Source organism: Neovison vison, chromosome 6, assembly GCF_020171115.1.
Source record: "Neovison vison isolate M4711 chromosome 6, ASM_NN_V1, whole genome shotgun sequence".
Taxonomy (NCBI): Eukaryota; Metazoa; Chordata; class Mammalia; order Carnivora; family Mustelidae; genus Neogale; species Neogale vison.
Window position 1 is genome coordinate 136,593,737 of NC_058096.1, and position 26,923 is coordinate 136,620,659.

A 26,923-nucleotide genomic window follows, 5' to 3' on the forward strand; every position below is an offset into this window, starting at 1 on the left:
GAATTCTGCTCCCCAAATCAATATTACAGTGTATGCTAACTACCTAGAATTTAAATAAAAATTTGGAGGGAAAAGTAAATAGCTGCAATCCAATCCAGAAAAGTCATTAACTAATACACCAATATATTAACTTATAAATAACTATATACGATTATATATAATTACACATCAAGGGCAGAGTAGAACTCTGGAAAAATGGAGAGAGAAAATGAAAGTGATAGAAGATGTGTTAGTGTGGTCCTGGTATTCATTTTTTTTAAAAGACTATTTATTTTAGAGAGACAGAGTGTGTGAGTGTGTGCAGTTCGGTGGGGAGCGGTTAGAGGAGCAGTGGGAGAGCAGGAGAGAGAATCTCAGGCAGGATCCCCAGTGAACACAGAGCCCCATCTCAGGACTCTGAGATGAAACCAAGAATCGAGTGATTTATCGACTGAGCCCCTCAGGCACCCCTGGTCGTGATATTCTAGCGAAGGTGGTCAAGCAAGGCTCACAAGGGGTGACATTTGTGCAGAGACTTGAATGAAGTGACAAACGGAACTGTGAGCCATCTGCAAGATCAAAGCCTTTGTGATCCCATGTGTGTTAAAAGACTGTGTGTGTGGTGGTGTCCTGGAAGTCCCTCACATGCACTCAGGAACAAGCCCATCTGCAAATTCTCCTCTTCAGTGAAGTCACAAACCTTCTTGGAGGCGTGCCCCTCCACTGCCACCATCACCGACTGCTTCCTGGCCATTCTCGGTGGCAGCCCTGATCGCCCCACAGCCTTTGTCTGCTGAATTGCTCTATCAGAAGAGGGAGAGCATCCTCCGTCGTGAAAAACCTGCTGTCTCAGAGCAGTGCTGGCTCTGGGGCCCCTTCTGGGGCACCGGTAGTCTTTAGATCAACACTGGCTTCCCCGTGTGTGTATGCATGTAGGTGTGCACATGTGTGCATGTGCACACACACCACCAGTTCATGGACTCCTCCCAATCTACATAGGCTGATTAGCTCCTCAGGAATCCCCTTGAGAAGAAGCTGGAAGAGCACCATCTTTGTCTGTCTCAGCTGTGATAAAGAAATACCACAGACTGAGGGGCGCCTGGGTGGCTCAGTGGGTTAAAGCCTCTGCCTTCAGCTCAGGTCATGATCCCAGGGTCCTGGGATCGAGTCCCGAATCAGGCTCTCTGCTCAAGCGGGGAGCCTGCTTCCCTTCCTCTCTCTCTGCCTGCCTCTCGGCCTACTTGTGATCTCTGTCAAATAAATAAATAAATAAATCTTTAAAAAAAAAAAAAAAAAGAAAAGATAAAAAAAATACCACAGACTGAGCAGCTTATGAACAACAGAAACTTATTTTCTCACTATCCTGGAGGTTGGGAAGTCTCATATCAAGGCAGCAGCAGTCTCAGTGTCTGGTGAAGAGCTGCTTCCTACTTCCTAGACGGCCATCTTCTCACTGTGTCCTCACATGATAGAAGGGGGGGAGGAGTGTTCTAGGATCTCTTTTGTAAGGACACTATCTCATTCATGACACCTCCTCTCTCAAAGCCCCCACCTCCAAATAACATCACACTGGGGATTAGGTTTCATCATGACTTTTGTGGGAACACAAACATTTGGTTCATAACAAATATTCTTTAGATGTCAAGAACTTTTGGGTGATTTTTTAAAATCTTATTTGTTTTTATTTTAGTGCTTTTACATTAATGCATAATACCTGGTTTAAAAAAATCAAACAATATAAAATGATAGTCAACTTAAAAAGTTGGGGCACCTGGGTGGTTCACTCAGTTAAGAGCCAATTCTCGAATTTGGCTCAGGTCATGATCTCAGGGACCTGGGATCAAGCCCCACATCAGGCTCCCTGCTCAGTGAGGAGTCTGCTTCTCCCTCCTCTCCTCTCCCCACTCATGTGTATGTGTGCTCTCTCTCTCTCAAATAAAATAGAACAAATCTTAAAAAAAATAAAAATAAAAATAGTCTTATGCCCCCATCTGCATGCAAAATCCCAATGCCCCAAGCAATCACCTGTAAACATTTCTTGGGGTTACTAGTATAATTGTAACTCACATGCTTATCTTACCATTTCTTGATTCTTCAACTCTAGACCTTCATAAATAGCCTACTTCTTGCTACCTCTTTCCCTTCCCCACAAAGTTTTATTAAAACCTTTTATTAAAACCAAATGACCTCTATCACTTTAAATAACACATTTAAGCCACTATTGTCCATATAGTTTAGAAGCCTCTCTGGACTCCATCAGTATAAGATGAGGAAATTAGCATGTGAATCATCTCTGTGGTAGGAACCACAGAATCCTCTTTCTGCATTCAGGCTTCTGCCATGCTAGCTGGTAACTTGATTTTGCTTTTAGCAAAAAGTGCGAACGTCTTGACACTGAGGATCTTTCATGCTTTCTTTGTCTGTAAATAGAGTGTGAAAAGTTAATGGCATTTTAATATTCTATATAAAATTATATTGTACCTATTATGTATATAATATAATATATATCATTTGCTATAGACCAGAGTCTTGCAGTGAAGTCCATAGAAAGAAGGAAGTATAATCTTTGGCCGTGAACCTGGGCCACCTGAAGAAGAATGGGCCATTCACCTCCCTTCTGCTTCAGGAGTTGACAAGTTCTTAACAGTTTTTATTTGCTTCTCGTTGAGACCATCACTTTCTGCAGCCACTTTTTAGTTGTGCTTTTGTTTTTCCTGGGGTTTCTAATTCTTTTTTCTGATTGACAAAAGAAGGCTGTGGTTCCTTCTTCACTGTCTTCATTCGTTGGGCTTCTTAATCCTGTGCTTGTTGACTGTGTGCACCCCCTCTCCCCTCCTTTCAGATCTGCTATGACCCTGACATCTGGGACTTCCATCCATCGCACCCTGGACTAACTCCCTTTTTCTAAAGTCCCATGATTTCCACTTTATTGGATTTTTTTTTTTTTGGCTCCCCTAAGTATACCTTAACAGTTTTTCTTCCTAGAAAGCATATCGATTTTCTGAGACCTTACATGTCTGAAAGTATTTTTATTTGGCCCTTATCTGATGATAGTTTGGCTGAGCATAGAGTTCTGACGTCTTGCCATTTCTTCTCTGGGCTTAGAAAATCCATGCTCCACTGTCTTCTAGCATTCGATGTTACTGATTTAAATGTTTAATGTCATTATTATTTTTATTCATTTGCAAAAAATACCCTTTTTTTTCTGCCTAGAATCCTCATCTTGGAGGTTCTTCATGAAGACGTATCTCCTTTGTCTGCTGTACTTTGTGTTGTAATCAATTTATTCTGATTTGCCACTGGTAGACTCTTTAAACCCTAAAGACTTTTTTTTTTTTTAAGATTTTATTTATTTATTTGACAGAGGGAAATCACAAGTAGATGGAAAGGCAGGCAGAGAGAGAGAGAGGGAAGCAGGCTCACTGCTGAGCAGAGAGCCCGATGCGGGACTCGATCCCAGGACCCTGAGATCATGATCTGAGCCGAAGGCAGTGGCTTAACCCACTGAGCCACCCAGGCGCCCTAAACCCTAAAGACTTTTGCCTTTCTTAGCTTGCGGCCATTTTCTTCTGTTATGTGATTGATTTTTTTTTTTTTTTCCTCTCGCTCCTCCCTGGAATCTTGTTAGATGCTGAGGCCACTGAATTCATCCTCATGTCTCTTCCTCTGATATGTCCCATCTTTTTTACTTCTTCCTCTGCATTCTGGAAAGTTTATGTTGATTTTAACTTTTAGACCTCCTATTACTTTTCTTTCCCCAATCATATGTTCTATGTTCCAGAAAACATTATCTTCTGATTATTTAATTTTCACACCACCTATTGTTGTGTGAATAGGATGTGGTGTCTTTTTCAAATCAGTTATTTATTAGAATTTTTAAAGTTATTTTCATTACCCTAGATTACCTTCATTTCCCTTTCTAAAAATTTGCTCTTTGTTTTTCTAGGTCCTTCTTTCCCATGACATTGGATTGTTTCAAATATCTACTGATCCCCAGTTATCTATACATATTTTTAACAAAGGACTTCGCTGGTTAATAAAGGTGACTTACATGGGTAGGTTAGTATTCCCAGGAGACCTCTCCTGTGAAAAAGGGGTGGGTGTGCTGACCAACAACTCCCAAGTTTATTAGCCAGTCAGTCACCTGGCAGGCCCAGCTCTAGGGTAGATGAGTAGGATCTGGTGGGCAGTGTGTGGGGGCTCCCCCAGGGCTGCAGAAGGAAGGTTTCATTACAGGTGTAACCCCTATATTCAAGTCCTAGTCTTCTCCAAGTACGTTGTTCAGTTTTATTAGAGGACTATGTTCTGTTTGGGGCCTAAGGATAAAACAACCTTGGGTCAATTGTCCAGCTGATTGGGAATTGGAATAGGGACCAATGGTTGCCTACACAGCCATTAAATCAGCTTTCTGAATTCTGTGTTATAACCAGTCCTGCTCTTGGCACCAACCAGCTCCAAATTAGACATCTTGGTCTGAGAGGCCCAGCTCCAGTGCCTACCTGGAGGGCAGTATTTTCTCTGATCTTTATGCAATCACTCACTTCCGATTTTCTAGAAATATGTCAAAATCTCTGGTTCTGCTCTCACCCCCATTCTTCAGCTGCATTGACTTTTCCCTCTGGCTACCTTCTCACATATCCCTGGCATCTGGGGAGGGAGAGGCCTTTGTATTCATTTTACTTTTCTGAATTCTCTATAATGAGTACCTGTTATTACATTCACAATAAAAGGTACAACAAGAGCTATTCTTAAAATGGAAGGGATTCAGAAGTACTGAGCCAAAAACAGAAGCATCCTGATAGCATTCTGTGTTGACCATTCCAGCCCTGAGCAAGAAACTGCTTTCCCTCAGTACTTCTAGCTGAATGAATAGGTGGCTGAAGAATCTTGTCCTAGAGCCTGTGTCTCTCTTACGCTTTGGACATCCCCAGGTTGAATTAGAGGTGTTGTTAATGCAGCACGAGCATCAAGGGCAGAGCCTGCTATGAAGCAGGTGCATCCGTGAGTGGCTTCAAGTGGCAGGCTCTCACCCACCTGCTGCTGGGTGGACTCTGGCGCATGCTTCACTGGTCTTACTTCAGGCCACTTGCTCAACCCAGGCAACTGGCAGGCGCTGTGTTTGTTTGTTTAAAGAGAGACTGTCTTTAATAACAGCAGAGGTTTGGAGGAAGGGAAGAACAGAGCAAAGGGCTCACAAAGAGACTGCTGGCAGAGTGCCTTTCTGTGCATGGTAATCTTGTCTGCGCCAGCCCGGAAGGCCCTGGGACAGGGTCACTGCTGCTGGGACCAGAAGCTGTGGCATCACTGCCAACCTCCTGGGCTGAGTGCTTGCTGCCACTAAGGATGGGACTGGCACTGTGACTCTGGCTGTGGCTGCGGCTCCGCTGGCCACCCCCATCTCTGCCACTGTCTGAACCGTTGTCACCGCCATGGGCTGGCCTGCGTCCTCAGCACGAGAGTCAGTGTCATTTTCCAAGTATACATCCCTGACGAATATCTCTGTGTCTGTGTGGCCTGCGCCCCGTCCTCACTGCTGTCATCCTGGCTGCTACAGCCCTTGTCACTCACCCCGTCCCTGTCATCTCTTCTGGGATTGGCCGGTCATCAGCTGAGGTGAAAGGGGTACTTGGGCCCAGTGTCTCTTGGCATCCCTAAGACCAGCTCGGTCTTGACCATGTGGTAACAGAGTACAGGACTTCTAAGAGCTGCATGAAAGGGAGCTGTCTTTTTGCCCACGGTCCCTGTGATCTGAGCAAGTCCCAGGTCAGCCTGGATGCAAGACGTCGAGAGAGATGCTGCTCCACATCTTGGCGGAAGGAGCTATGAAGTCCAGTGGCAACTTTTGCCGTCCGCCCCTTCATAATTCCAGCCTTCGTCTCTCATTTTGTTTTCTTATTCTGTGTCTTCCTCAGGCTTCTGAGGACCCAGTCTCTGGAATGGTTCTACAGTAACGTGAAGAGCCGCTTCAAACGCTTTGGCAGCGCCAAGGTCTTGAAGAACCTGTACCGGAAACACCGGCTGGAGAGCGGGGCGTGCTTCGACGTTCTAGGTACGCTGGCGGCCCGCTGCTGTGGGAGTCTGCAGGGCTGAGGGGATAGAAGGAGGCCTGGCTGGGAGGCCCTGGACACTGGGGGTCCTCAACAGGACAGAGAAAGTTGCCTACATACGTGGCTCCGATGAGGAGCAGAAATAGGAGTACAAATACCAAAGATTCTGTGAAGTTTGAGTCATCTGGTTCCCACATCCCCAGGGGGCTGTTGGGACCCAAATATTTCTGCGTATTGTGGACATTTTAATTGTAGGCCCCTGGAATTCAAAGATTCTCGATCATCTCCCCTACAGATGAAACACTGGGAAGTCCTCTGTTTGATCAGGTAACTAGGCCTGCCTTGGAAGGGTATGCCCTCCACTCCCCTTCCCTCCTGTTCCCAACCTGCACTCACACCAGGCCCAGAACCTGATGTAATGGGAGAGTCGGGAAAGTACAGGCTTCTCTCCCAAGTAGCCTGGAGGGTGGATTCTGCCTTGCTGTTTTTATACACGTAAGACAACCAATGTAATTAGAAAGAGAAATTATCTTCTTTAGTTCTCTTAGACTAGCCAGTAGAAAGAAATCATTGTCACAATATGAACAGTCTGTCCTCTTTAAAAAGGCTGGGTTTTTTTTTTTTTTTTCTCTGTCTAAAGGCAGATTTTTTTCATCTCTTTGCTGACACAGGTAAACGCTTTTTATCCACGAGAAAGGGGGATGGAAAAAAGATCTCATCCGTCTCATTTGGAGCCTTTTCACTGTCATTATTTTACATTGTTGTATTCTCAATAAAGTCTTTGGCTGTGTCTTATCTAAAAATATGCCAGCCACTGAGACAGGGGGAAACAGGATGGAAGCATTAAACACAGAGAATCATCAGGGCCTTTTGTGGTGGTTGTTAGACTCTATCTTTCAAACTGTTCAGGAGGCCTAAGCTACGAGAGCGGTGCTGAAGTCTCCCACAGATTATTTTTATCTCTTTGCTGATTTCTCTTAAAAGTTTCTTCTCCAGGAAAGGAGGCAAAAGGAAGAAAGAGAGAGAGAACGAAAGAAAGCTTAAAAGTAATCTTATTAACAGTAGTTTTTCAAGCCAAAGACATATCTCAAGAAAGTTCCAGAATATTATTGGCTCACTTGTTTGCGTCCCGTCCTTTCTTTCCTCTCATGTATGGCCTCAGGTCTGTTTCGTGTACCCCTTTACGTGTCACCAAATTTCAGACCTCATAGGTGTTCTGTACTGCTTCATGAAAGATGAGGGGAAAAGCAAACATACCGGGAATCCTACAGAGCAGGGCACAACTCTGATCTCTTCTTCTGTCTCTCTCAGGCCCCAGAGGTGGATCAGGTGGATGGGAGCCCGAAGTGGGCCAGCTCAGGGCTTTTAAATTTTCAAGTGTCATTTTCCGAGGAAAACCAGTTACTGGGAGTAACTGTCTGCCTGATGGAAGCAGATGTGTGTTCTGGGCCCTCTGTGATTCAGCAGCTCTTTCATTTGGACTCAGGATGGCACTTGCTGCATTGCATTCAGGGGACAGTCTACAAACCATTTGAGCACTAGCTTCATCAGCTCTGTGTTCCCAAAGCATGGCTCAATACCTGGCAAAGCCTACATCCCTTGTTTGGCACCAGTTTGATCTTAGAAGCATTCTGTGGGTACCAAGACCCTTCCCTGAACTATTAAAATCTATTGCTTTAATATGGTTAGTATCCATTTAAACTAAGACTTCCTTTTGGTAAAAGTGAAGGGAAACAGTCTGTGAGGTGATATTCAAGCCTGTTAAGCCATGATCATAAAACAGTGAGATTTATTCTATACACCGCCTAGAAAATTTATTCACCCCGCAAGTATGGGCAAATCCTCTGGGGCAGAAGTGGTCTCCTGGCTATGCCACCTGACTGGGGTGCCCTTAGTCTTAGCGCCACCTGTCACCCAACACCCTTTCATCATTGTCTCCTGCCATCCTCAATCTTGACTATAGATCAGAATCACCTAGGGGGCTTTAAAAAAAAAAAATAGTGCCCAGGATCCCCTGCCACGCTCAGCCACTTACTTCTGTATCTGTGGAGGTGAGCCCAGTACAGGTATTTCTCTAGGTTATTTTAAGGCACAGCCACGGTGGAGAACCCCAGCTAGCACTTTAGCACTTGACCATAATTGAGGCAGTAGCATTCTGAATAAGATGGCTTTGTCTTCAACTCTGACTAAGGGCACTTGTTTGCAGAATTTTGGTGCCAGAACATTATACACAACATCTACGGCGTGCAGGGCACATGCTCTGCCCCCAAACTGTTGAAGTAGAACCCCTTGTACATATGAAATATCTTCACCCCCTGGACCAGCCATAGTCTGCCTTGACACATTCAGTCCACTTGAAAATTCGTAAAAGTTCACCAAGTTCACAGAATCTTCTGGGCCAGCCATTACATGCATGCTCTGCTCTGCTCTCTGTACTTCTGACCCTCCCAAGCTAGGCTTACTCCTCCTGCAGCCCATATCGGGTGACCAGGAGAGGCCAGGCCTGAAAGGAGACCCCTTAGTTCCACCGGGCAAATCTAAGATGTATTCATGACTTCAATAAACATTCAGTAAACATTTATTGAACACCCACTACACGCCCACCTGGTTTAAGAGTGACAAGATGGGCAAGACGCTGCCATCTGGGAGTCAATATTCCAGTGGAGAAGTCAGATAAATAAGTACATTAAAAAAAAAAAAAAAAAGTGTCCCAGGAAGCCTGGGTGGCTCAGTCGGTTAAGATGTCTGCCTTCAGTTCAGGTTATGGTCCCGGGGTCCTAGGATCAAGTCCCTCATCAGGCTCCCTGCTCAGCCAGGAATCTGCTTCTCCCTCTGCCTGCTGCTTTCCCTGCTTGTGCTTTCTCTCTGTGACAAGTAAACAAAATCTTTGAAAAAAAAATTTTTTTAAACAGTGTCCCATGGTAATGTGTGCTCACATGGGACATCTGATAGATTAAGCATGACATTTTTTTAAAGATTATTTACTTATTTATTTGACAGAGATCACAAGTAGGCAGAGAGAGAGAGAAGGAAACAGGCTCCCTGCCAAGCAGAGCAGAAAGCCTGACACAGTACTTGATCCCAGAACCCTGAGATCATGACCTGAGCCGAAAGCAGAGGCTTAACCCATTGAGCCACCCAGGTGCCCCAAGCATGACATTTTTAACAGTGACCCTAGAAAGGAGCATGACATGAAAAAATAAAAGTGGTCATTATTTCTTTTTCCAATTTATTTATTTTCAGAAAAATAGTATTCATTATTTTTTCACCACACCCAGTGCTCCATGCAAGCCGTGCCCTCTATAATACCCACCACCTGGTACCCCAACCTCCCACCCCCCCCGCCACTTCAAACCCCTCAGATTGTTTTTCAGAGTCCATAGTCTTTCATGGTTCACCTCCCCTTCCAATTTACCCAAAAGCACATACCGTCCCCAATGTCCATAACCCTACCCCCCTTCTCCCAACCCCCCTCCCCCCAGCAACCCACAGTTTGTTTCGTGAGATTAAGAGTCACTTATGGTTTGTCTCCCTCCCTATCCCATCTTGTTTCATGGATTCTTCTCCTACCCACTTAAGCCCCCATGTTGCATCACCAAAAGTGGTCATTATTAACATACTTAATCTCTAGGCATTTGGATAAATAGCATATGCTTTCATTTAGTATTCAACAAATAAATGAGAGAAATAAACCCTATTTTTACTCACAAATACTCTATAGCTATTTTTGACATGATTCCTGAAAAGGGTCTATTGAGTCTTTCATCTGAGATTTGACTGACAAACAGTCTTTTGACAATGCTGAGCCATGTGACATCAGAGGTTCTTCCAACGCATGAAAGACATCACGTGTCATCTGACTGCTATGTCATGCTTTTCCAGAACAGTTCAGCCACTCTGTGCCATTCCCAGATGGCACTGAAGCTCCCACCTGTGAATTTCAAGGGAAACGGGGAAGCGCTGTTTAAAATTATGCAGAACCAGAGCTTGTCCTCTGGGCAGCTCAGTCTCCCAGTGATGTTTCCAGATCTTCTTTCTCCTCATACTCTCCTCCACGCTCCCCCATTCTCTCCACAGAGGACCTCACCTCCTCCTTCACAGGGCAGACAATATGTAACCCTGCACTGGATCCTGTCACCTTCCAGGAAGGTCTCAAGGTCACACATCCCTTCCCTCTTACTGAGCCAGCGTCTCTTTTAACTGGTTCCTTCCTACTGATGGGTAAACATGCCTGAGTCTCTCTGTTTCCAAAACCATTGCTGCACATTCCCCCACTTCCTTCCTGCCTGTCTTCCCAGTTGGTGGCAGGCACACTCCGGAGAGCACACAGAGCTCAGGGCTTCTGCTCCCTGCCCTTCCTCACTCCCCTCACCGGGTTATTCTCCGCACAGCAGCCAGAGTGCACTTTTGGAAGCACAAATCCGACCAGATCCCCTCCACGGAAGCTTTACTGGCTTTATGTGGCTGTTGGTAGAAAGATCAAAACGGGGTATGGTCACCATGACCCGCATGGTGTGGATCTCCAAGCCCAGCCACTCTGCCTCATGTTCTGGTCCCCAGAGGCACCTACCACCCTCACAGCCTGTCGTGTGCAAATTGTCCGCTCTGCCCCAGACACTCTCCGACCTCCCCGCACCTCTTTGGCTCATTACTCACTGTCCCTGCTAGACATATCCGCTGTACTATGAAACACTCAATCAGAGCACTTAACATCTCTATAACTGTACATTGGTTTGTGTAAGCCTTTGACTGATGAATTCTTTCCCATTCCATCAAGTTTGTCAAGGCAGTGAGGATTTCTGGCTCTGGTCACCCAGGGTGTTACCAGGCCAGAGTCTGGCACTAGTATAAACACCTGTTCATAGACTCTTTGCCGGATGGATGAATCCATGCTGGATGTAGCTACACTAAAGGGAAATATCTGCACTTGGAACCAGAGCTTGGGGTTTGCAGAGAGGACTTATCTTAAAGCCTTGTAAGTGAGGAAACGGAGTCTCAGAAAGACAAAGCCACTGGCTCAGGGTCACAGAGCTAGAATAAGTGAAGGCCGGCTCAAAGGACACAAACACAGAGAAAGGGATATGGTCAGACTAAGGGAGCCATGACAGGCTACACATTAATGGCCTATTTCATACAAATAGGCCTAAACATGCCTCAAATATCTACAGCAGTTACCCCTATGGTTTCCACAGGGGAGCCCCCATCACAGCCCATCCAAGAAAACACAGCGACTATTACATGTATTGAAGGCTTAGTTCAACATAGCATTGATGGCATTTGCCCCCTTTTGAGCTAAGGCACATGGACCCATATTTATTTTCTTGGTTCTGCCAAACACTGTTATCCATCAACATCCAATTCAAAACATTTTCCTTGAGCCACCTTCTGTGTAGGTGCTGTGTTGGGTCCTGAGGATACAATAGAGAGAGTTGAAAACAATTCGTCCTCTCCATCTACAGAGATCTCATAAAAATCCCCAACTTGAAAAAGGGCTTTAAAAAGGTCTTAGCTAGCTGCTGTTCCCAGCCTGAAATTAAGATTAGGGTTGTGTATTCGATTCAAAGAAGACCGGAGGAGAGGCATCGGGCCTTGAAAGATCAAACGCCATGGTTTCACCTTATCTCGCTCTGGGCTTGTTTCACATGGACTCCATTGTATGGAAGAGTAGGGTGACAGTTAAATCAATAGCTAAAGGCAACTGTTTGGGTCAGTGCCGTAAACTGCAGCGAAAGACCAAACCCACAGCATCATGAGCTCTTATTCTTTCTCTCTTTCTAGAAAGGAAGCCAAGTGTCAGAGAGGTTAAGTAATGTGCCCTAGGTCACACAGCTAGTACTTTGCAGGTCCAGGAAATGACACCCTTACATCTCTCCAGCTTCAATCTATTGTTCTCTCTTTGATTCCACATTGCCTCCAAAGAAGGTACTGGAAGAAAGCCAAGGGAGGCAGCAGTGTTACACCAGGAATCACTTAGAGAAGAAAAAGATGACTCATCAAAAGCTGTAGCATTATTGTGGAGCCCATTGATTCTCTAAATATCTGCAAGGCTGACTTCATCAGAGTGGGTCGTGGTGGTCTGCCAGGGCTGTGACCATGCACCAGTCCTCACTGGGGACCTGTGATAATCCCATTCTCTCTCCCACTCCCTCCATCCCTTCAGGAGGAAACTTTTTTGAGACAAACCTGGAGAATGAAGGAAGTATTTCGGGCAGTGATTCAACATTTTATAGACACTCAGAAGGTAAGTTTGCTTAAGAGTTTGCAGCTAATGGGAGGTTGAAGGAATAGAAGTGCCTTTAGAAACTCGGGGTCTCCCAGTTGCATTGTAACTGCTAGACACAACCCCTTCTTACTGGGTGGGAGTCTCCAGGGGTCTTCTTATTGTTGCCACTTGTGTGTATCCATCATCAAAATTGGTGAGTACAGCCAAGGTGTGGCCGAGAGCAGTGCATTTGCTACCCAACCCCTGGATACTTTATATCCCCTGGTGAGCTCCAGTTCCAAGTCCATCTTCCAGAGCTAGAATATAATAATGAATACACTTGTGTAGTTCATATTAAAATATTCATAGAAACAATGTATCATGTACTGATTCACTTCTCCTTTTTTATACCAATACCATAGTCCCCTGAGAGTAGAAGTTAAAAGCGAAACAAACTGATGGTTTCAAATTAAACCTTCTCCATCATTTCAGCTCCTTCTCCAGCACGCTGGACCTTGAAATCCGCCTGAGTCACCTTCTCCTAGGGTCCTATAGCCCCTCTCCATGCTCTCTATTCTCTCCTTCACGTGCCTTCGCCTGGAGGTCCCAACCTCCTTCATCATTGCCGCCTAGAACTTCTCCCCATGGTACGACACACTCCCGCGGGCTCCAGGCACCTCCATTCACTGCTGAAGCTGAAATGTCCAGCACTGATTTCAGGCCAGAGTTCTAGACTCAGATTTCTGAAGCTTGTATCAAGCCCTGTAGATCCTACAGGGATCCTAGCCTCTGCACATCCTAATCAAGCTCTCAGTCACCCAAGTTCCTAGCAGCTCTTTCTCCCAATTCTGTCCTTCTCTTTTTATTCTGACCCCCCATGGCCTGAGAGCCTCCTGCCCACAATTCCCCTGTATTAATCTTACCTTCAGTGACCATCCGTATGCACCAGAGTTCTCCAGAGAAGCAGAACTAGTAGGGGATACACACACACACACACACACACACACACACACACACACAGATTTATTTTATTTTAGGGACTTGGCTCCCTTGGGGCCTGGTAAGCCCAAAGTCTATAGGGTAGGTCAGCAGGAGGAGCTGGAGGCAGAAGCCAATGCTTCAGTCTTGAGACAGGCTTTCTTCTCTGGGAAACCTTAGTTTTTGCTCTGAAGGGTTTTGTTCTCAACTGCATGAATAAGACCCACCCACATTACCTCAAGAGCAATTTCCTTCCCTTAAAGTCAAGTATCCTAGATATTAACCACATCCCCCAAAATACCTTCATGACAACACCTAGATTTGTGTTGGATTAAATCACTGGATATGACAGCCCAGCCAGGATGATGCCTAAAACTGACCATCGCATTGTCTACCGGTCCTCCAAGCTTTGGTCGCTCTGCCTCGCCTCCTTCTCCTTCCTCCACACCCCTGCCAGTCATTCCCTCTGCGGCACCAACCTGAGTCTTCGCTTTCAACCAAAACACCTTGAGTGCCCCACTTCACCCTCATCCGGAAGTCATGAATATAGCATTCGGAGCCTCTGGGTTGTGGCTCCAGGCTCTTACTGGCCAGGGATCTGTGGAACTGGGGAACGATACCCACCACAGGTCCTCCCGCAAGCCTCTTAGCATAAGTGCCTGCTCACCCCATAGCCTGGGGAGCACAGGAGAGTGTGGACTTGGCTTGTCCATTGGGGCGTCCCAGGGCTAGCAAGGACTTGTGAGAAAAATACGTTGATTGGTATCTCGAAGAAGAGACATGGGAGGTACAAGTGTCTATCTCTGGGGAGCACTTGGTGTGATGACAACCTCAATTCTGTAGACTATACCTGTAGAAACACTAGGAAAGCTGCATGTCCAGTCGGCCACCCTGGGGCGCACAGAGCCCTGATGTGACTGTCATCATAGCCAGCTTTTGATGGACCTGTCAGCTTGCTAGATCTCTTTGAGCATCCCTGGGTTGGTTTTGGAGATTTTATTATGTTCGCCAGATGCCAGTTTCTGTTCACAGTTGTGTCTTGAGGAACCTGCAAAGCTTGAATCAAGGTTTTTTTAATTGAGGGATTGATTAATGAGTGAATTGATGTATTTATGCTTAGTCTCATTCTACAGAGAGTTTGAGGCAGCTCTCAGGAGGTTTGCATGTGTTAAATAATGCATGAGTAAGAGAGTATAAATGGAAACAGGAAGTTGAAATCTGGCCAAAGGAAGCATAGGCATGTAGCCCCTGCAGACCTGTGTTCCTGGGCCTGATGTGAATGGGGCTTCTGGGGCAAAGGGAGGGATGATTGAAATTCTCACTTTCAAGTAATAAGCAAAGATTGAGTTTCTGGGAAAGCAGAGCTCTTCCAAGCACTCAGCTCCAAAAAGAATTTTGTCACCTGCAGAAGCCATCTGATGTGGGGATGTTTCCTTCCACCTGTTGCCATTTGCAAAAAATATGCTTGCTAAAAATATGCTAGCATTATTTTTCTAAATCATGTGAGCTTGTATTTGTCTCACTTTTGTAGTTAAAATCAAGGGCTTTTGCAGACAGAGTCCTGGACTCAAACCTCATCTCTCCTCCTGTCACACTGAGTTGCCTCAGCCAAGTTATTTGACCTCTCTGTGCTTCAGTTCTATTGTCCGTTAGATGGCACCCACTCAGTGGACTGTGGTCCAAATGAACTGTGGCCACGCACATAACACTCAGCCTGGGGCCGGCAGGTAGGCCAGCTCGATGAGGTTGGCCAGTGCTGTTGTTCTTGACAATATTGGCTGAGAGTCTAAACATTGCTTCCACGGGTTTTGTATTTGCATTAAACCATGTGTACTGTCCAATGCCCTTAGAACATTGAATAATTTTCATCCCTATCTTCACAGTGATATGCACAAAATAACACATAACCTTCATCTGAGAAAGCAGATGAAAGAGCCGTTATTTCTTTATATGAAGCCCTTCTAGGAGAGCAGTTATCTGTAAGGCAGTCTGCATGTTGGGAGAGAATGCGTGTGATGCAGTCATGCTCTCTCAGAGTGACTTGGCTGGGAGAGAGTCTTTCTGGCTCCGCAGAAAACTCCAGAAACTCCAGTCTCTGACAGCCATCCAGCTGAGATGGGGACAGGAGGGATCTAAGGAGTCTTTTCAGAGCAGGAACCCTTGGGCCAAGCCTTGGGGGCCCCAGGAACCAGCTCAGGTACAGAGCAGGGACCAGAGGAAAGAAGGCCAAGATATAGGATCCATGAAGGGAAAGACATACTCTCAAAGAATCACGATTTCTTGTGTCTGGGGTTGTGGGGGAGGGGGAGACTCAAGCAGGGGAGAAGGGCTGGAGCTGGTGCGCCAAGTTGAGCAATGGGGAAATTAGCCCTCAGCCCCTACAAGACTTAAACAGAAGAACTGAAGTGGAGCAATCATTTGACTTGTCTTTCCCTTTCAGAAAGTGGTCTATGTTCTGTTTACTCTCCAGGACACAGCATGATGGACACCTTGGCTGTCGCCTTGCGGGTGGCTGAAGAGGCCATCGAGGAGGCGATTTCCAAAGCAGAAGCCTACGGGGACAGTCTGGTATGACCCTCTTGTCCTCGCTGGGGGGAGGTGAGGGGCAAGGTCGCGGCCGCCGGAACAGAGTCCAGATTGTCAGGAATCCATCTTCACAGTGGCTGTCCTTGACAAGCGCAGGGCCCTCACTCCCCCTGCCTCTGTGGTCAGGACTCCCAGGACAGGGATGGCCACATCTCCCGACCCACCCACCCACAGTGGCCATTCTCTTCCCTCCCTCCACAGGACAAGCAGAACGAGGCCAGCTACCTGAGGGACCACAAGGAGGAGTTGACTGAGGAACTGGCCACAACTATTCTGCAGAAGGTAGGTGGGCCCTGCCATCCCGTTATACCAATCACCCCCCCACCCCTCTCTACCCCTGGCCCGGATCAGAGCCCGGATCAGAGCCGGAGGAAGAGCAACCATGGGCATTGTTGTTGTCTCGGGCACCATTTCTGGGCCACGTCACGTTTCCCTTTTGTGCTCCGGGAGCCACTGAGGAGGGATTTCATGGCACTGCGGCGTCTGAGTGGAGGGATCCAATGGGGTCGCCTTTAGGGATCGAGCTGGCAGGTAAGGAGCCGGGAGCTCAGCACTGAGCAAGTTACTCACCATCTTCCTGTTTCCTAGCCTCCCCGCTTGTGCGTGTTTGCATGTGTGCACATATGTGTGTCCTTCTTACAAGTTTCGGTCTCCCGCTGACCCGCAGTCACCTCCTGCTACCTCCATGCCATAAACTGTCCCTTGCATGGAGTATCCATTCATTACTGTGGAGAAGCCAACCGCCCCAGACCTCTGTGTCTGCGAACAAGGATGATTTCTGTGATGCCACACGCAAGTTTCTGACACCACCTCAGTGTCCTACAACTCAGTTTTGACACTATCTATGCCAAGTTAGCACGGACCTCACAAGTTAAGGGCTCAGCCCCACCAGAGTGCCCCCATTGCAGATACCAGGGACAGGCGTCAGGCATCCCCAAGTTACCGCACTGATGTCCAGTCTACTACAAATCCAGGGATTCCCATGATCATGATTGCCCTCAGGTGGGATCATTTGCTAGAACAGCTCACAAAACTCAGCAACGTGCTGCATTTCCAAAGACAGATTTATCGTAAAGGATGCAAATGAACAACCGGATGAAGAGATACACAGGATAACAAGGCGGGGGAGGAGGTGTGTAGACCTCCATGCCCTCTCCCTCCAGCGCACTGCCCTCCAGGAGACACGCAGGGTCTGCCCCAGCTCTGGGAGCACAGTCCCCCTCCCTCCCCAGAGATAGAAGGGGGAGCTGAGATTTCCCAGCTTTGAGTCAGCTCATTAGCATAACAAAGACACTCCCAGGGTTTTTTGGCTCAGTGCCAGGAACTGGGGCCAAAGACCAAGTGTATGTTTTATTAGAGCTCAGTTTCTTTCTCCCTCAGGCATCCGCTGGGGCTCATGCTGTGGGTTGGGCTCGAGTCCATGCTGTGTGTTCACTCAGGGGCCTGAGTAAAGGCACAGCAACTACTGGGGCCAGGACCCAGGACAGAAGCACAGGAGAGGAAGAGGAAACTGCCGCATGGACTAAGGCCCAGGCTCAGCCCTGACTACTGTCACTACTGTCACTGACCAAAGCAAGGCACCCAGTCAGCCCACTGCCACAGGCTTATACTTATTGTCCCCTTCCTGGGACAGATGCAGAGTCACATGACAAAGGTCTGCATGCAGGAAGCAATGAACAAGTTCAGTCTTCTGGTTTGGTCACAAAATCCATGTCCCTTCTGCACGGCCCACACAGAAGATTCCCCACTAATCCCCCAGAGAGCCCCAGATGTCTCATCCAACCCACAGTTCAAAATATATTCAATCCAGATTCCAGGGCTTTTACGCTGGAGACCTAGGAACCAAGGAAACACGTTATCTGTCCTCATATATCCAACACATACTGTTGGTGTCAGACCCCCGGGGCAGCTGGCTGGCTCAGGATGTGACCAGTCCCCAGCAATCCCAGAGCCCAGGGAGGTGGGGGTACACCTTGGTCAGGCCCCCCATCTGCCCCAGGGCATGACACCTCCGTTCCTCACTCTCCCTACTCGGCCTCCCGCTCTCATCTTGTCTGGGCTACAAGGGCATTGAAGAATAAACCCAGATTGGTGGCTCAGAAATCTTCTCAGCTGCCTCTAGGAAGTCAGGAGCCCAGACACCACTGTACAAATAGATTCATTCTCTCCGTGTGGCTGTGCCCAGCATAGCAGGTGGTACAAATGAGCCATCAGCTCCTGGCTCTTGGAACCTGCCCCCTTCACAGACCCTGCCAATGCTTCCTGAAACCAGGATTTACAGCCAGAGACTGCGGGTTCAAAAGGTAGCTCCACTGTTTACAAGTTGTGCAGCCTTCCCTGGTAGCTTAACTTTTCTGAGCCAGTTTCCTCGTCTGCAAAATGAGGAGTCATAGCCCATAGCTCTTAAGATTATTTTGAGGATTAAATGCCATGGAATGCATACAGTGCCTACCACAGTCTGGCCTGTGGTAGGCATTTAATGAAGAGAAGTTGTAAGCATCATAAAAGGATGATTTATAAAATGTAAGGTGTTATTCTGTTTTACCCTCAGGTATAACTGAAACAGATGGGTATGCTGTTGAAACTAAGTTCTTCTGTGGCTGAAACACATCCCAGAGATGCTTCCAGTTGCTCCACATAGCACCTGAAGGCCTGGCCAGTAACCTGCCCCTTTTTGTACCCCCACCACAGATCATAAGGAGACAGAAGAGCAAAGGCGAGCAGCAAATGGAAGAAGAGCCAGAGTGGTTGCAGCCCCAGAGATGCATGGCCAAGGCAGCTGACCGGGGGACCGCCACGCCCCCAGGAGGTCCCCGAGCTCCCTGCACCCTCTGGGTGAGTCCCCAAGCATAATCCTGCCCCCACCATGGACTGGTGTCCTGCCCAGGCACTGATCAGAGCTGGTGCCCTAGACGTGGGGCCACCACTCTCAACCACTTATAGTTGACTCCTGTACCCACCCGATGGGGTAAAGGTACCCAAAGGGGGGCGGGGGGAGAAACAGAGAAAAGTGTAGGTGATGGGGGCTGGGAGGGGCCAGAGGGGACAGAGGGAAAAAATACAGAACAGCCTCCTGAGGATATGCAGATGGCTTCTTATGCAGGACCCATTTAGGAAAAATAAAGGTGTCAATAGGCATTTTTAAAATTCATTCCAAAAAGGGTTGAACTGTTCCTGTGAAAAGAACAGCTTTATGAGAGCCCTGGGCTTCCTTACAGCTTCCACCCCTTGCTTCCCCGAACCTGAGCTGTGACAATGAGATCACCATGCCGTTTGAGGCACCGAAATGGCCACCTCTGGACACCGGCGGGGAGTCGGGGAGTGGCCCAGCCCTTTCTCCATCACCTTGGAATTAAGCCAAGAGCCGCAACTCAAAGCACACGGCCCTTGCTGTGACCCCAGGGTTGGAGCCTTCTTGTGTCTATGGTAGAACCACGAAGCCTGCAAACTCCTCTACCTGTTGAAGTGGCCCCAGCAGAAGACATGGGGGCTGGGAAAGCCAGAGGCTGAGGCCAAGGAGCCGGGCCTTCTGTGCAGAGATTACACCCAAAGCCCAGGGACTGGTTGGCAGGGCTTGTGTTCCAGCAGTGGTAGGAGCCCACGGTCCCAGCATGGGCGTGAGGTCAGGACAGCGCTCACAGGTGCCATTTAAAACTGGCAAGTCAATGACGGGAGATCACCAGCACGTGTTTCCCCCACTCCTCCTGGGGGTCAGCAGCATTCATCCCCTCTTGTACAGATTGATAGAAACGGGTGTGCGGCCCAGCTGCGTGGTAGGCATGCGGTCCCAGAAGCAAAGCTGCTCTCTTCACCATGTCAGTCGTCCCTGTGTCCTCACCAGCCACCAGATGCTCGGGGTAACAGGGAACACCTTTACGGCTTTATCAGGGAGTTAGCGTCACTGATTTATTGGCAGAGTCTTCCCTTGTCAGCATGCCCGTCAGCTGACTTGACTGCTGCCGTTGTGCACCTAAACAGGAGCCTCGGTCCAGGCCTGCCCAGACTGAATAATCCGATTAGCGAAGCAGGCCGGGGTACGAGTCTGCCCAGGGCTGTGGGCGCCCCCGCTGAACGGCTGAGACTGTAAATGGACTTGGGGCTCAGCAGAGGGAGAGCCCCATGACCTTCAAATAGCCTGTCATTCAAAGATTTCACTAACTCGTCCTGCCGCCGCGAGCTCAGGCTCCATCTGTAGTGACACCCTGCTTTCCGGGGAGTCTTTTGGAAGCATTTTCTGAAAAAGTCAGACTTGGGAGGGGGGCGTCTCTAGGAGGTGTGAATCCCCCCAGTCTCGGCATTTGACCAATACTTCCTCTATGTCGACTTTCTGTGCAGAGGGAGTTCATACATATTACTTCATGAGATCCATGCAAGGGCATCCTGGGTTCTCCCTATTTTACAGAGCAGTGAACCCTAGCCTGAGCCACTGGAACTGAGTTGATGGGTGGGGCAAGACCAGAACCCAGGTCTACTGGCTCGGAGCATTTCCTCCACTCTGCTCCTGTCTCCTGGGTCATGGGGCAGCTCTTGGATATGAAATGCCTGTTTTCCCACCAACTGTTTAGGGGGACCCCTTGTCATGTTTGCAATTCAACCTAGAAATGGTATTCCTGCCACGTCATTGAGGCAGGAGACACTTTGTGTGTCCGCGGAGATGTGGGACAGTGGGCTCAAGAATGGGTCCGGACAGTAGGAACAGCCTGCAGTGGGCACCCCCTTTCCACAAGAGGACAGCAGAGTGCTTTCTGCACACCCGTTCATCAAGTACTGGGTGAAAGCAGCTTAAAACAAGCAGAAATGATGCTTCCCAGGGGGCCTCCCACTCAGCCCCTCAGCTGGCTAGGAAGACTCTAGTCCACCTGGGATGCAGGCACACGGGGACCGTGGGTCAGTCGCACAGGGTTCCCATTTGCTTTGCTAAAACAAACCTTCTCAGGGTTTCCTTTTTTCACCAGAAAATCTGTTTCGCCAAACGCCTGCCTCTAGCACATCCCAGTTGTCACGTTGGTTTCAATAGCAATGGAGATGAGCGCATGCATTTCTTACTTATTTGTCCTGAAGCAAATGACAGAATATGATTTATTTCTAGATTTTGATATAGGATAAGGCCTAATGGAAGTCCCTCTCCCATTGCAGGCATCTTTTGAATCTCAGGTATACAGTGCTTTGCAAGCTATGTCCACCTTCCCTGGTCTTGAATCCATCAGTGTGGGAGGGGGTGGAAGAGATCCTTGAGGCTATAGTTGGAGCAAAGCCCAGAAAATCCACCAATACACCCAGTATTAGTGTTAAAGTTAAAGTGTTAAAGATAACACTTTAACCACCCAGATCACAGGGCCTGGCACCTTACAGAGGGGACAAGATCATCCACTCGCTCCAATTGCTAATCCTTCCATCCTTAACTTTGATGTTTGATCAAAGAAGTCCCCTCTTGGCCTCTCGGTGTGAGTTCTCCCTACACTGTGATTTGCAATATGTAAACAGCATATTTTTGTCAGCGTTATCAGTCAGGGAGACATGAATGCTTTGGTTTTCTCTATGCACATTTGTACTCATGGGAGCTGCCCCAAAGGAAGCAGCCAGAACCCCAGCTTAAAGAGAAATCCATCATCCAGCTGGGTCCCTGGCACGGTTTGCTCTTTTGAGTGGCCAGGATTGTTAGCCCCCCATTGTCCGTGGTCACATATGTTCAGGCTATGGTCCAGCCCAGCACTGGACATATGGCAGCTGTTTCTCAATACAGGGCCATGGCCGTCTAATGGCACCATGTTGATTTGTGGGGATTTAGTGATGGCCTGGACTCGAACCCTTCCCCTCAGCTCCCAGGATACCTGTGAAGGAAGGAGACTGTGTGGATCCACACAAGGGTGGGTCCACCCCCTTGTGAAGGCCATTTGTAACTCCTGGTTTGGTTTAAAGACAGCCACATGATAGAGCTTTTACAAAACCTTATTTGGAAGGGAGTCTGCACCTTACCCAGCGCTCAGTGATAAGAATCCATGGAATCTTGATTAGTTAGGTCTTTAGAAAATCTTACCCCAAGTTCTAGCTCTTCCAGTGACAAAGAGGCTGGCATACCTCCTCTGTGTGAGTGCTGTCCCATTGGGCTCCAACCCCATTAGTAGGCTAACCAGACAACCAACCCCATTAGTAGGCTAACCCGGGCCCCTGAGGGGGCCTGCAGGGAAAGACTGGCTCCCTTCCAATGACCCTGACCCGCCATTTCCCCCAATGTCTCAAGCCTTCCCCCCTTCGTCCTTGTCTCTGTCCTGTTGCCTTCCTCTCTTGTCTTCAGACCTTCATTTGATGCTACACGTGGGTCTCGACCCTTGGACAGACCCCAGCCTGACTTCCCTTGGTCAGGACCCCAAGCTCTTTCCCTCTGACCAGCACCAGTGTTCAGGGCCAGCCTGGGACCTCAAGTGTTGGTACATCTGGGGGACAAAGGTCAGCCTCTCCAATGCACTGTGCAGGATCTCACCTTGATGGCTAAGTCCGTGCTTTCTTCCCACCCCTGACCTGCACCTGGTCCCTGTCCCCTGTGGTGAAAGTCTGTGCTAACACCATATCCCAGAGTTAGGGCCCAAGGGGGACTGACCCTGGCCAACGCCACCATATTGCACAACCATTGACCTAGAATCCAGCATGAGTAGTGCCCCCAGATTGTACAGCATGACTGCGGTTCTAGCTGCCAATGAGCAGGAACAAGGACTGGTTAAGGAGCAGACACATGTTATATCTCATGTTGTATCTTTTATATCTGCACCACAAAGTGCGGATGTGGGTATTTTGGACCCATTTTATAGATGAGAAAACTGAGGCTAGAGCTTTACCATAAGTTGCCTAAGGCTCCACAGCTTGTGATTGGTGGCTCTGAGAGTTGAATGCCTTTCTCCTCTTCCAAAGCCCTTGATCTAGCTTCTTTCTCTATGAAACGAGATCAGCAGATTCAGCTATCTCTCAGTCCTGAGACTGTACTCTCCAATGCAGTGGCCATGAGACACAAGTGACTATTCAAATTTAAATTAATTAAAATGAAATAAAGTTTAAAATCCAGTTCCTCCATCGGACTGGCCACATTTCAAGTGCTCGGTAGCACCTCTGGCTGGTGGGTACTGTATTACACGTTGCAGAACATTTTAATCACCCAGAAAATTTTGCTGCTAGCACTGGTCTAGAATTGAGATAAGGAGGAAGTGATACGCAGAGGGCATAAATGCAGAAATGTGCCACGTCACTGGCTAAAGCCTGGACACGAAGCAGCAGGCCAAGTCTTGGCTCTTGGGGACCTCAGGGAAGGTGGCCCTCCCATCTTTTGACCAGCTGGTCTCCAACCTCCCCCCTTGCTCATTTGCACCATCACCAGAGCCCCACTCCAGGGGTTCCGACTCATGGGGTCTGGAGTCCAGCCCGGGCATCTGAGTACCTGACCCAGTTCTCCCCTGGTGAGGCTAATAGGCTGCAGGCCTGGGGATAGCTCTTTCTCTCTTGAGGAGGGCTCCTTGACCTCCCGCTGCAGAGGCCATAACCCTGTGACCTCCAGGCAATGCCTCCCCTTTTTTCTCAGTTCCCAACAACCTGGACCCCTCTAGCCCAGGGCATAACTATGCAGAATCTCAGAACACTGCAGGCCAGGCTCCTGGGCTTAACTTGTAAACCCAACTCAGTCCATCCCCTGCAGACAGGAGTTCTCTTCTGTTCTCTTGGAAGAAACTTGAATGTGTTCATTCTCTTGTTAATTTCCTCCCTTATTGTGTTGATTCTCCAACAGTAGGGGGTCCAGGCCATCCAGCTTTCCAAGCCTTAAGACGAAGTATCCTAAAAGCCTGTGGTGCAGGTCTTGTAATTCATTTAATGCCTGCCTCTTTGGGCACATGTATATAAAAAGTCATCTTCATAATAACCTGGTGATCCTATTGACAATAACCGTGATACCCCAGGGGCCAGGCTCTTAGGATGCGTCCAGTGACCAAGAGGCATCTCTCTGTTCCCTCTCTATCCTTCTCTATTTTTCTCAGCCTTTCCTCTTACGTGTCTGTCCCTTCCTCCCTCTTTCTTGCTCTCCTTTTATAGGATAGATCTAAAGTATTTTTCATTATTTATAATTACAGGATTGAATTTAGTATCTATGCCAGACCCCAAAAACACAAAGCAAAGCTTTGTCTCAGTTGTCATTCATCCTCTTCCTGTCTTCTGGAATAACCTCCTTATGAGTGAAGACCACTTTGGTGCCATGGTCAGTCCCTCAGGGAGCCTGCCCTGTTGGCAGTGTTGATGGTCCTATTCGTCATAACGACAATAGAGCGTTCCAAGAGATGCAAGGAGCACGTCACACCACTGCCCACACAGGGTAGGCAGCGAGTGTGGAACAAGGTCTCATGATTGTGCTGCGTGTTTCGCCCAGAGCGTCAGAGCCAACTGGCTCAAGCGGCAAATCCTGCCTGGCCGGAGCAGGTTAGCGAGGAGGAAGGTGTTCCCAGGCTTGCAGCATGGGCTCGGCACAGCATGGAGGAGGCATGGAATCACATCAGCATGGGGCCACACAGACCCCAGGTCAGACCCTGCCTCTGCCGCCTCACCAACCATGTGCTTGGGCAAGTTATTCAACCCCTGCCTCAGTTTCCTCATGTGCACCCTATCAGATCAAGTGAGAGAATGCCTTTGTTGTCCCGGCTCAGCGGTAGAGTGTAATAAATACTCTTATTTTGACTAATACTCCTTGAGTGCTTTTTATGTACCAAGCATGACACTGATCCTTTTACATGAGAAAACTGAGGCACAGAACACTCGAAGTCCCCCTCCCTGCCCCCCGCAGAATCCCACAGAGCAAGAGGAAGCTGGCATTGACCCAGTGCCAAACACACCACCCATTAGCTGGTGCCTGAAGAGTTGAGGCTGACCTGTTTCAACACGCGATTCTCAAGTTCATCTTTGCAAGACCTTGCTGGCACCTTGATACTCCTGGACCATGGACCAGCCATTCCCGCCCTCCCTTTATAGACAGGCAGACACTAACTCAGGCCAGCCCTTCCTATTATTATCAGACCTGCTTCTTCCGTGGACAGTAGGATGGGTAAGAGGAAGGGAAGGAAAGCAGAGGTCATGGGTGAGAACAAAGGAGGGGGCACAAAGGCCCAGCTAGGATCATGAGCAAATAAAAGACTTCAGGAATCCCTTCACTTCTTAGGAGCCAAAGAGGTAGAGCTAACTGGTGCATAAATGCATTATCCTGTCGCCATCTGCTGGTAAATATGTTTATTGCATTGAATTTGTGGCAAAACTAGGTCTGGGTTTCAGAATGGGAGCTTTTCCACCCTGGCTGGAAACCTAATGAAGCCAGATCTTGGGGTCTTTTGTGGTTGTCAAGGTATAGTTTTCTTCTAGTGTGAAACAATGGCTTGCCTGAAATCTAGTGTAAAAGTCTGGGGTCCCCAACTCGCTCACAAAGAACACAGATGCCATCCTCCGTATTAGAACCACGGGGACTTTTCATTTCTTGGTGTAGGCTTTGGTAGATGGGAAGCGTTTTTGTCCCATAAAAATGGACCCAAGCTAACTCTTCAAGACACATATAGACAAATATAAAATACCATGTGACCCTCTATAAAATGAAACATTCAGTGTCATTTTTCCTCTTTTGTAAGAATGTGTTCAGTGATTTACAGTGAGAAGCTGGCAGATATTTAAAAAAAAAATAAAATAGCAAAGTCAGGGCATAGAAAATGGCTCCGTACTGCACATGGCAAAGGATGGTCAACTCCCTTAAGGAGTTGTCTGTCTAAACTCTGTCTGAAGTCCTGGAAATTCAGTCACAAACAAGCAACAGAGGATCACACCCAAAACACCATTCCTGCTGTCAAGGAGCTCACGGTCTTTGGAAGAACTGAAAGGCTGTAGTAGGACTGTAAGACAGTATATGCAGTTATGTGTGGGATTACATGGCCCACACCACTTTCACTCCAAGCCCATGTCTGGGGAGGCTTCTTGCCAGACCATGGTGGGATGAGTGTCAGGGGTATATCCCTGAGTACACAGGGTTTGCCATAGAAAGACTTTTTTCTTCATTTTTAGTAACTTCATTTGACCATCAGTTTTGATCTCTTTTCTCTCTGGCAGCTGTTCATCAGATTAAGGATTTAGTAAAATCATAGGTGGCTCCCTGAATACCCATCCCCGTGAAAACCTTGTTTTCCCGACACAAGGGACAGGGTCCGGGCTTTCTTGCCCTTGGAATAAAGGGAGCGGCACTCAGCTGAAAGCCGCTTGTTGTGTGTGTTAGCTTGGCTGTCCTCCAGCTCAGACCTCGCCCTCCATGTACCTGTGATATGATTCAAACAGTGTCTCTGCCCGTCCTTTGAAATCTCACTGCCTCCACTTCTTAGGTAACAGCTCCTTTTCCCTTCTTTAATTCAGACACTAAGTGGTACGTGTTGCAATAGTTGTAGGTTTGTGGATGGACCATACTTGGCTCATGAATCTGTTGTAGGATTGACATTGCGCCCTAAGTTTCTGTGCAGGCTGCCCAAACTTGGATTTGGAGGGCTTCCGAGGGAAGATGCTTTCTTTTTTGAGCACGGTTGACCTAAGAAATGTTGCCAGGAAGATGGCTGGATAAAAGGCTGTCTGCAGCCACTACCCACTAGGGTTCTGATGCTTTCGGGTAGACCTGGCCAGCTTCAGCAGAATCAACAGGGCCTGTTGGCACTGTCATACAGCGTTACGCACTGTTTGCAGCTGGTAAGCCCCAGCACGGAAAGAACCAACACCATCAGACATGCCTTCTCCACACTGTGTCGTCTACCAGAAAGCGGAAGGCATCCCTCCCCATGACTGTGCCCCTCAGTCCTCTCTCTTCCCGTCTTTTTTCTCCACAGCAGTCCCAGTCTGAGTTCTCACTCCCCAGAGAGGACGCCCTGAAGCCCCCTTCCCTGGAGGCCGCGTCGAGGCCGAGGAGGAGCCAGGCCCAGCCACTGCGGGAGGAGGCGACCTTGCCCAGCTGGAGGAGCACGGACAGGCTGGACAAGACAAGTAACGGTTTGAAGTGGCATCTGGTTGGTCTGTGGGTCTCAGGAGTGCTGTTGGGAGGCTTCTTCCCGCTCAGCCCGAGTTGGTGTGGGCCCATTGGGGGCCG

The 26,923-nt window shown here is 48.1% G+C and overlaps 1 protein-coding gene across 9 annotated transcripts in view; it reads left to right on the forward strand.

Annotated features, from left to right (window-relative positions):
* LOC122908965 (myosin VIIA and Rab interacting protein) overlaps window positions 1–26,923 on the forward strand; it is a 402,240-nt gene that overhangs the window by 311,849 nt on the left and 63,468 nt on the right. For 5 of the 9 annotated variants that reach the window (XM_044252413.1, XM_044252420.1, XM_044252412.1 and 2 more), the window contains 6 exons: window positions 5,892–6,028; window positions 12,187–12,267; window positions 15,677–15,774; window positions 15,994–16,074; window positions 18,484–18,627; window positions 26,667–26,826. In XM_044252413.1, the coding sequence (XP_044108348.1) occupies window positions 5,892–6,028; window positions 12,187–12,267; window positions 15,677–15,774; window positions 15,994–16,074; window positions 18,484–18,627; window positions 26,667–26,826 (701 nt within the window). The remainder of the gene's footprint in view (window positions 1–5,891; window positions 6,029–12,186; window positions 12,268–15,676; window positions 15,775–15,993; window positions 16,075–18,483; window positions 18,628–26,666; window positions 26,827–26,923) is intronic. The other 4 variants (XM_044252421.1, XM_044252415.1, XM_044252417.1 and 1 more) reach the window with 2 other exon arrangements.